This window comes from Carya illinoinensis, chromosome 1 (genome assembly GCF_018687715.1).
Source record: "Carya illinoinensis cultivar Pawnee chromosome 1, C.illinoinensisPawnee_v1, whole genome shotgun sequence".
Classification (NCBI taxonomy): Eukaryota; Viridiplantae; Streptophyta; class Magnoliopsida; order Fagales; family Juglandaceae; genus Carya; species Carya illinoinensis.
The window spans coordinates 12,812,425-12,822,513 of record NC_056752.1 but is presented as its reverse complement, the minus strand read 5'-3'; the positions used below and the strand labels follow the sequence as shown (position 1 = coordinate 12,822,513).

Below are 10,089 nucleotides of genomic sequence, written 5' to 3'. Positions count from 1 at the left end.
TATATGCTGGCTGGTGTTCTAAATTTTATGGATTTGGTTGAGAAATTGGAAATTGTGCGCGTTATTAATTTTCTTTCACAAATTTTAAATTGCAGGATCCATTCCTTAAGCCAAAGAAGCAAGATGCACCTCCAGCAACCAAGTAAAAGAAATGAGGTGGACAGTTGGTGTCCAACGTGATTTATGGCTGTATCCGGGTCTGTGTTTTGCTTGAGCATGTTGGTCAAGCAGACAAACTTTTAGTCACATAGTGGATCTTGAATTTTTGTTTGAATAATACTTCTGAGATTCCGAAGCAAAATTGACTAATGATCAAGTGCTATATTAGAATTCGGTTACCTCGATGAAGAAGTTATTTCTGAATCCAAAGAATGACTTGTGTTGAAGTTGCCGTTTGAGCCCTAAATTCTTATTCGAATAATATTGAATTTCTCGATGAGAATTTGACTTGGTAGAATGGGAATCAATGAAAAAGTCTCGTGTTTCAAAATAATTTTATTAAGGTCATGAATATTGAATCTCATAATATTGTCTGAGCAGCCGCGATCAACAATTTGTCAGCCTAATGTTGAAGTGGCTTAACCAACTGGATTTTGATTTTTCATTAGTGGTTGGAATTTGGTGCTCCAATGCATCTGTGGTATTTGTGGCTCCAATTATAATCCATTTCTTTAAGCATTCTATTTCTTTAACTACTTGTATAACCCATTTCTTGAAGCATTTTATTTCTGGTAGCTTATTCAGGAAGATGTGCTTGTTTTTGGACGGGAACTCAAGATTCAGGATCAGAACGAATAACTTGTTGAGGCTTATGCCAACGGCCTTTAGCTTTATTATATTTACATCTTCCTCTCTCGGGAGGGATATCCTGGATGGCCTTCCTGCCCCTGGTGATTCCATTCAGAGCATGCTGAAAGTCAGTTGTTACATCCCAAGCTCTCTCTCTCTCTCTCTCTCATGTTAGGAAGGAGAAAACTGAAAAGTCTTCTAGGTATGATTCCACTTGAGCAGAGTGCTTGGATTTGCCAGCGTTTGACTGATAAAGATGCCCCCTGCTTTTCCAAACTGACAATCCAGCAATGTTCAATTCATTTTCCTTGGGTTCTGTTTTATGGTCTATATAACTTCCACCCCTCAGCTACCAAAAAAAAAAAAAAAAAAGAAGCTACAGTAAAGTGTAATAATTATGGTATTCCAAAAACTTTTAGTACTCTTAACACAATGAAATGAATTCAATCTCATTTTTATACCTTGCATCCCAACAGTGTATGCTGTCAGGAAAATGCCTTCCTGGTAGCTTGTGATAAATCAACGTATAGAGAAATTATCCGTGTAAAACACAATGGAGAGTATGGGCAGATGGCAAGAAGACCACATCTCAAATATTCATAATAAACTGAGCCGGGGACCCTCAAAACGCAGATAACCCAAAGCTAAAATCATCTGTATTTTTCACCATTCACCATCAATTCCATCACCAAGTCATTCCAAGAGTCTATTGGCCCGGGCAAGCACCAATGCAAACAATCATTCTGAACTTTGGCATTCTTTTCATTTGCAAAGGGCTGGAACTGCCGGTAGGGTCCAGGGTGCCCATCAGGCCTCAATATTGAAAGGCGGGTTGTATCCAAAAGCTTCAAAATCACCCCATTTTCAGATCCGACTGCAGCAGCCTTGTCAAATTCTTCCAACTCGATGTCACGCATTATACGGTCTACATCTCTCATATCAACCTCGCCGTCTTTGAATGGCATTGTTCGGTTGCAGTATCCTCCACTGAACCATTCTCCATTCTCAAAGTGGTCTGGCGTGGTAGTTCTGAAGAAAACAAATGCCTTTTGGCCATGACGCGTGAGAAAGTTGAGAACCAGCTGAAGTGCCTTGCGATATGCATAGTCAAAGCCTAGCTCTGTCAAGTTCTTTCCAGGGCAGTAATGACAGCCTGCAATGGTGTTGTTCTCATGGTAAATTGCCGTTTTGAGAAACCATTTGCCACCAGCAATTACCACGTAATCAAAATTCTTATATTGATTGGTCCAAGTTTCGTCAAGTTTGTCAAGGTAGAGCTGGATTTCTGATGAAGAAACCCCATTCATGTCCTCAAAGATAGCTGATTTTGTGAGGAAAGGAGTCCAAATCACTGAAAGTGTGAAGTTGTGAGTAGGAAAGTGCCATCTTTTGGAGCGGTATTCCTCATCGTGGTAGATCTCAACAGCTTGTTCCACCTGTGGGACAGCAAAATTTTTATTTGTAGAATCAAATTGTCAAAACCGAAGAGTACTTGTGACACACACTCAATGCCCTGGAGTCAACAAAAAAACAATAACAAGAAACACCTTCAGACAGCAAACTCAATCAACGATGTCAGGAGGCAGTAGGTCCAAGTATAAGTTCACTAGAATTACTTAATATTTTAGGTCTTTGGGTGACACCGGGGGTCTAGATTCTTGAAAATGAACATGCAATACAGTCCTGTCCCACTATGTACTTGTTCCCAGTTAAGTAAACCATTTTCATGGGGTTGATACAGTTCAAATTGAGCATAGCTCAGCAATGCATGAGAATGAGAGAGGAATGAAACAGCCATAATCAAGTGGTCAAGCCTGAAAGCCAATCCCTGAATGAAACTGCCATTTAAATTGTCCACATATTGCAACCAGCCTTTTTCTCGTTATTGTGTTTAAGTAGGGTAAAATGACCAACACTTCTATAAAAGAACTCGAACAGAGGCAATCAAACTAGTAAATGCTGTTAACTATTAATTATACAAGTCGGTTTCCCTTGCTTCTTTCCTCCCCCTTTGTTACTGAAGACTACTTTATCTGGCGTGTAGATAAAAATAACTGCCAACTGGGATTCTGTTGGTGATAAGTAAACCCGAACCAATCAGTGCTAATAAATGTAGAAAAACCAATAACAGGGATGTCCACAATACTAACTGTTAACATTCAGGAGAAGCCACATCCCACACGATAGGTAGACCTGCTTAGACAAGACATTACAACCTCCTTGGAGCAGTAGTCGAACCACAAAAATGGAAGCTGTCATCCTCCACAAATGAAAACATTTACCACATGATCTGCAGCACAGAAAAAGAACCAAGACAAGAAATGGAGCAGTAAGCACCTTGCTCCACAACCAACACGATAAATACTCTCTAGGAATGGCTCATGGGAGCTCTCTGGGGCAGAAAGAGGGAAGTCTTGGTCATGGAACGACATCTAACACTGATAACCCATAACTATTCGCTCCATGCTTTCACCAATTTTTTATTGCCAACGAAAAAGTGGTAAAGTTTTCACAATTGTTAAAGAGTCAAGGATGCTTAGCTTTAACCCGAACCCTGGAAGACAGCGTAAAGCACATATTGATGATTACAGTGCTTAAGCAATCAACTAAGCAAGAGAAAAAAGAATAATTAAGAACGAAAACAGATATGAAGACATGATTAAAAAAGAACATAACAACCAAAATCTGTATTTCTAAGTACCACTCAGATGAACTTTAAAGTGTACCTGTGACAGAATACAGAGCAATGACTGCACATGGTTACGTGAAATGGAATCACCAACAAAGGACCATGACTTATTCCTCATAAGGTCTAGAAATCTCTTGGAATTGAACCTGGGTAATTCACAGTCGAGTGGACGCCACCTCCAGAAAAGGTAGCCTGAATCGGGACGCCCATTCCTCATACAATTTTGATGACTCTCAACCACATGGCAGCTCTCGTTGGTGTAAGCTGGACCTGATTTGTCAGCTATCCAATCTCCCGTGAATATATCACACTTTTCTGCAACTATATGGCATCAAAACAAAATCAAGATAAGATAATAGTGGGCACTGATATTTAAGGAAGCACAGTACACTGGAATTAAACTCGAAAACAATCCACTGAAAATGGGAGGTACTTATTTTTATTTTATTTTTTTATCTGTGCCCAAAATGACAAACTTGTTTGCTAGCAAACAAAAGCTCAAAAGAAGAGAGAACTTATTCTTTAAAAATAGAAAAGACGCAACAAAAAGCCAGCCCGCTATTTTTCTTTAAGAAAACAAAAATCAAAGAAACCCATTTGCTAAGCTAATTTGCATTTTCTCTCATTCATGCATGCCTTCAAATAAAAAACGATGGAAAAATTCCTCACCATTATCAGATGTATGGTTTTCATTTACAGGAGAAACCGCAGAAACAGGCGCCTGAATGGGGACAGAAACCACAGGGGACTCTGTTTTTCTCTCGGAAACAGGGGGTGTCTCTAACTGTGAAGAAATCCTGATCGAATCAGAGGAGAAAAGACGAAAAGCGAGACCCAGTAAGAGAAATGAGACAGCAAACTTCACAAAGACATGATTGCGTTTGTGGAGTGATAACAGCAGTTTTGAATCCGGTTTCATTTTCTTCACCATTTGGTGTAGAAAAAGACCAAGAAATCTCTGAGCAGTTGGCGAGAGAGAGAGAGAAAGGAGACGGTGTATTAGCATGAAAAAATTATTATTGAGAATGTAAAGACGAGAGAAGAAGAAGGTTGCCAACAGGGACGTGTTGTCTCTTTACGCTTCTTTGCAGCGGAGTGATGGCCGAGTGTGGATATTAAATACTCGAGCGTCAGATATCGGACCGTGTGATATACGAAAAGAACATCGGCGTTTTGACCTCACACAAGTTTTAACTTTTATGAATCCCCACACACTTTTTATAAAAGAACAGTTGTGACAGCTACGCACTTAAGGCGAAGGAAATCGCTTTAAAATAGTTTTAGAAAAGAGTTTTGTTATCTTCGAGAGAATTTGCATACCGTTCTGTCTACGATGTATATGAATACTGATAATTTTATATTTAAAATTTAAATTGATATTATTTTTATTAAAATTTAATTTTTTAATTAATTACGTTAGATAAATATGTATATTGATATATAAATATAAATATGCATATTGATATATAAATTCACTTCAACTTAATAAAACTCTATTGTAGAAACTCATCACATACCCAACATGCAACAGAAATTTAATTTTAAACCTTTTATCGATCAAATTCTACAATATCGCCTATGAGAAGTGGGTGTAAACTGTAAAACGACTTACAATTAAATGTGATTACTTTTTTAAAGTTTGTGCATTAAAATACTAAATATTTGGTTTGGAATTACTAAAAATTTTTGTTCAAACTTTAAAGCTACGAATAAAAAAACTTATATAAATTAATTTATATAATAATAATAATTATTCTTATAATAACATTAAACAGTCGATAAATGTTATAAGTTTTAGGCCTAATTTGGTTATACAATTCATACGAGATAAGATGAGATGTTTTGTTGAAAATTGAATAAAATATTATTATAATATAGTTTTTTAATATTATTTTTATTTTGAGATTTGAAAAAATTAAATTTTTTATTATATTTTATATGAAAATCTGAAAAAATTATAATGATTATATAAAATAAGATAAAATAGTTTAATTTTATGTGACTAAACCAGCCCGTACTTAACATGTGTTAGAACTTAAAATTCACACATGAACTCTAAAGAGAGTGATCCTTAGATATTTATTCACCTTAGAATTTGGTTGCACTTCAAATCAAGTGAAAGAGAAATAATAAATAAAGACAAAAATAAAAATTGGTACATTACATATATGGGGTACATACGCAGATGAAGAGAGAATATATGTCAACCGGTCCAGATCTAAACACTTGTGTTCTGATTATTTTGGTATCAAGTTGCCAATCTGATGCACATGTCCTGTTTGGCATCTATACATTTGATAGTGACTGCTTTTAGAGTGTGTTACATCAAAGATGGACCACTTGTGTCAAACCCATTAATATATATTTAGCTCATAAAGATAAAAAAATAATGTTAATAATATATTCCAATTGATTATATTATGTTGGTACGATGATTTACACATGTTTGATTAATCAAATGTTTTTCCTTTTTTTTAAAAAGAATTGGGCATGGGGTTCATATCAGTCAAAATAAATGGACCAACCTAACACCACCAACTTATTTAGAGGGGAAGGAAAATATTTGAGAGCTTATACATCTTTATTTGTTGACTAAGACTTTTAAACTAACACCAAAAATAATTATTGCTCTCACATGTATTGGTGCATGCGGGTAGAACAATTTGACAGTTAAAAATTGGGGAAGCATGGTATAATATGAAAGGAGCATGTTACTCGTGGCCCTAAACAAAAACTTGATTATCCGTTAAGGGTATGTTGGTTCTTTTAAAATAAGAATAATCTTATATGCAGTCACTTTTGTGTACTCTTTACATACTTTACTGATGTGATTAGCTGTATCAATTTTTTTAATATGCAACTAATCACATCAATAAAATACCCAAAAGAGTACGTAAAAATGACTTTACATAAAATTTTTGTTAAAATAGTCAAAGATTAGCCCAATCTTGCTAGGGGTGCTGCCATCATTCTTGGGTATATTATGAGGTGATTAATCACCCTTACTCTTATCTTGTTTGTGTTATCAAGTTAATACTTGTGTTGGGATAAAAATAGTTAGTGGTATCCACTCACAAAACTTATAACTACATGGTGATATATGTATAAAGTCACTTCATAGATGTGATGCTCCCAACCTCCGCTTAGGATGGAACAACTGCTTTCTATGGAAATGAGGATCATCGATTGCGACTTACAGAACTCATGGGACATGATGTACTCTAACAACTAGAGAAGGTTGTTGTTGTCCATTTTGGAAGAGACAACATAGACCAGATGAATTGAGTTGGACAAAACAAAGTATATTTTTACTAGTCAACATTTCTTTTAGAACATAATCTTGATGTCATGCACCTTGAAAAAAACATATGTGACAACGTCCTAGGTACATTAATGAATATTAAAGGAAAAAACAAAGACATTGCAAATGCAAGTAGGGACTTGATGGAGCTTAGATTAAGAAATGAATTACATTTACAACCTGTTAGTAGTGGATTAAGGAAGGAATTATATTTACAACTTGTTAGTAGTGGATATTTCAAGATGCTTGGTTCCTACACGTTGGATTTAGATAAGAGGAGATGCTTTTGTAAGTGGCTTGTAGATGTGCAATTTTCTGAGCCTCAAATATTTCTAAATGCATTTGAGTCAATGATGGAAAGGTAGCAGAAATGAAAAATTATGATTGTTATGTTTTTTTTTGCAAAGATTACTTTCAGTTGCAATTGGTAGATTTTTGTGATCAGATATATGCCTTGCATTGACAGAGTTGAGTTCCTTTTTCAAGGCTTTGTGTGCATGAACATTGACATTAGATGTACTGAAGAGACTACAATCTAACATTGCAATCATCCTTTGCAAAATTGAGATACTTTTTCCACCTGCCTTCTTTGATATAATGGTACATCTCGCCATTCATCTATCCCGTAAAGCATTCCTTGCAGGTTCAGTACAATATAGGTAGATATATCATTTTGAGAGATATTTGAAAAAATTCAAGCACTACGTCATAAATAAGGCTTGTTTGGAAGGGTCAATTGCTTAAGCCTATGTTTATGTTGAATGTTTGACCTTTTGCTCGATAATGACTATCAGTATGAATGATTGGCTGTGTTTTTACAAAATGTATGTCTTTTGGGCTCGCTAATTTCGCATTGATTGGATAAGACTCTACTTGCGAAGATAAAGTGGTATGTGCTTAATAATTATATAGAGACTGAACCGTACCTACAGTAAGTATGTTGGGTTTTCTATTAATTGTACCTTATTAATATAGCATTAATAACACCTTATACTAACCCGAGTTACTGTGCATATGGATCTTTCGTTAGCACTACTCCAAGATTCAAGAACATTGCACTGATAACATAGAGTGTAAACATCAAAGTAAATTTTTAAGTTAGTTTTATACACGTGTAGGTTACCTCAAAAAGCCTAAAAACACTCATATTGTCAATTTAAATTAGAATATCATTTGCAATGGGTTTCTTACCCTCTTCACAGGTTTAACAATTGTGTTCAAGAAATTTAGATAAGGTCACTAACGATATATATGCACTTGCTTGTGGATTGAACCCATGGGTTACTTCATATACTGCTTGCATCATGATTGGCATCAGGTTCCACACAAAGAGCTTGCAACAATATCGCCGAATTCATAATAGTGGGGTGGTTGTTAACAATGAACATTGTTCAAAACCTGTTGATTTTTATGGTGTTTTAATTGACATATTGCAATTATGCTACATGAGATGCAGTCATGTATATTTTTTCAAATGTGAGTAGTTTGATACCGGTTATGAGAAAAGAGGAATACGAGTTGGTGACCATCTAACTAGTAACAACACTTCTCGTAAATGGTATAAAGATGAGCCATTTACCATTGCCTATCAAGCCTCTCAAATGTTTTACCTTAAAGACACTAGTTTGGATGGTAATTGGTTTGTGGTGCAGAAGATGACTAATAGGAATACGTATGATGTTCCAAACAAACCATTGGTGAATGATGAGGATGATGATGATTATTCGAAAATGTTGCATTTCAAGAGAATGAATCCTCATACATAGAAGTAGACCCCTGATATGATGATGTCGCCACGAGGAATTCCTTGCATAGGTCTGATGTAGAATCAGTTCATGTTGCCGATGTCCCAATACTCTCGAACCCAATATCTGATCACGAATATTCGACCTTTGGCCATGATAAAGATTTCATTAATGAGGAAGAGAATGACTATAATGAAAACGATAGTGGTAATAGTGAACAGGACCTCCAAATTGACTTTGGAACTTGATTCGATGATGGTATGCATCAATGCCAGTTCTCTAATTCTTCTTTTACGCATTTTATAGTCACTTAATATTACTTCTTGTATCATAGTCTTTGACAGCTTTACTTCACCATGTCATATACATGATTTGAAAACCACGAGAGCTTTAAGAGGTGATGTTTAGAATAAAACCAATAAACCTTAAGATGAATATAAATATCATGGTAATAGACCAGACACAACCTGCTAGAGTCTAAAGAGTTGCTACATGCCTATGGCATGATTCTTGTACTTGAATTTTGTGTTATATTGATGTATTGTGATAAATCATTTCCATTTATTTTTCCTATAATTTCAACCAACTTTGTGATAAATAATCTGACTTAATGAAGCATTTCAAGAAGCGTCAGTTCCAATATCAATCAATCTTGCAATAAATAATCAAATTGGATAGGTAGAAAGCTAGTTCAAGAAGCATTTTAATATGCTTAAGTTCCTCAAATATGTAGATTAGCATCATTCCTGACATTTCTTCCTAAGTTTAATTTCCTACCATGTTTATATTTGGAAATGAGATTGCTAGTTTAGCCTATTTACATTATTGATATTAACTTTTTTATGACTGTACCATTACTAATATGTCAACTAGTGTTTGACTGTTGGATTTTATTTGTGTATTGTTGACTAATGTCTAGTTGGTGGACTTTCTGGATTTTTTTTTTTTTTGGGAGCACAATGCCAACAATTTATTTTTTGAGGGAGTGTGAACTGGCAAAGCCTAAAGGTTGTTGTACTCTATGCTAACGATTACTCAAATTTGCAATGATGATAGTTTGTTTCGGGCGGATTTGGAAGATGTAATTATGCGAAATATGTTTTATGATGATTTGGAATGATTAATTGCCTCTACACACTCCCCTGTTACATAAGTTTGATGTGGAGATTTAGCTTTTTCTATTTACTCATAATTATATAGAACCCAACAAATTATATGTTGAGTAAAGTTAGTATGGTGATTTAATCATACCAATAATAAATTCAACCGTGTATGATGAAAATGTGTATTTATGGCATCAAAATTACTTGGTTCGGCCACTGAGGTTTTGTGCATAAATGTCACTTATGATGAATTGTCATGTTTGATAATCACTCTGACCATATTTAACTTAATTAGAATAAGTCAGTTTTCTGATTTTAAATATAAAATTGCATTGCATGTTGTATGTGAACAAAATTCAACAACTCATTTCCATATAGCAATGATCATGAGATTGATCGCTGTATTTAAAAAAAAAAAAAATTCTTAAATGGTGAAAATCAAAGTAAAAGAAAATGAGAGAG

At 35.0% G+C, this 10,089-nt stretch overlaps 1 protein-coding gene across 2 annotated transcripts; it reads right to left on the bottom strand.

The window, feature by feature from the left end:
* Window positions 1-546: 546 nt before the first annotated feature.
* Window positions 547-4,605, bottom strand: LOC122310999 (protein trichome birefringence-like 25). Of its 2 annotated transcripts, XR_006242717.1 has the most exons (4): window positions 4,148-4,605; window positions 3,516-3,799; window positions 1,251-2,225; window positions 547-1,138 (listed from the first exon to the last, which is right to left on the bottom strand). XR_006242717.1 is itself a non-coding variant. In XM_043125335.1 (3 exons), exons 1-3 carry the CDS (start codon window positions 4,482-4,484, stop codon window positions 1,440-1,442), a joined length of 1,407 nt encoding a protein of 468 aa, XP_042981269.1. In that variant the 5' UTR covers window positions 4,485-4,605; the 3' UTR covers window positions 1,172-1,439. The 2 variants fall into 2 exon arrangements, 1 of the variants encoding a protein (XP_042981269.1); XM_043125335.1 differs by lacking the exon at window positions 547-1,138 and having other exon boundaries at window positions 1,172-2,225.
* Window positions 4,606-10,089: the final 5,484 nt, after the last annotated feature.

Bases quoted from the DNA above. Each gene is read 5' to 3' on its own strand.
- LOC122310999 (XM_043125335.1), bottom strand. From the start codon at position 4,484: ATGCTAATACACCGTCTCCTTTCTCTCTCTCTCTCGCCAACTGCTCAG. The intron at 3,800-4,147 runs GTGAGGAATTTT...GATGCCATATAG, and splicing joins AAACCATACATCTGATAATG to TTGCAGAAAAGTGTGATATA. The intron at 2,226-3,515 runs GTACACTTTAAA...GCTGTCCCACAG, and splicing joins TGCTCTGTATTCTGTCACAG to GTGGAACAAGCTGTTGAGAT.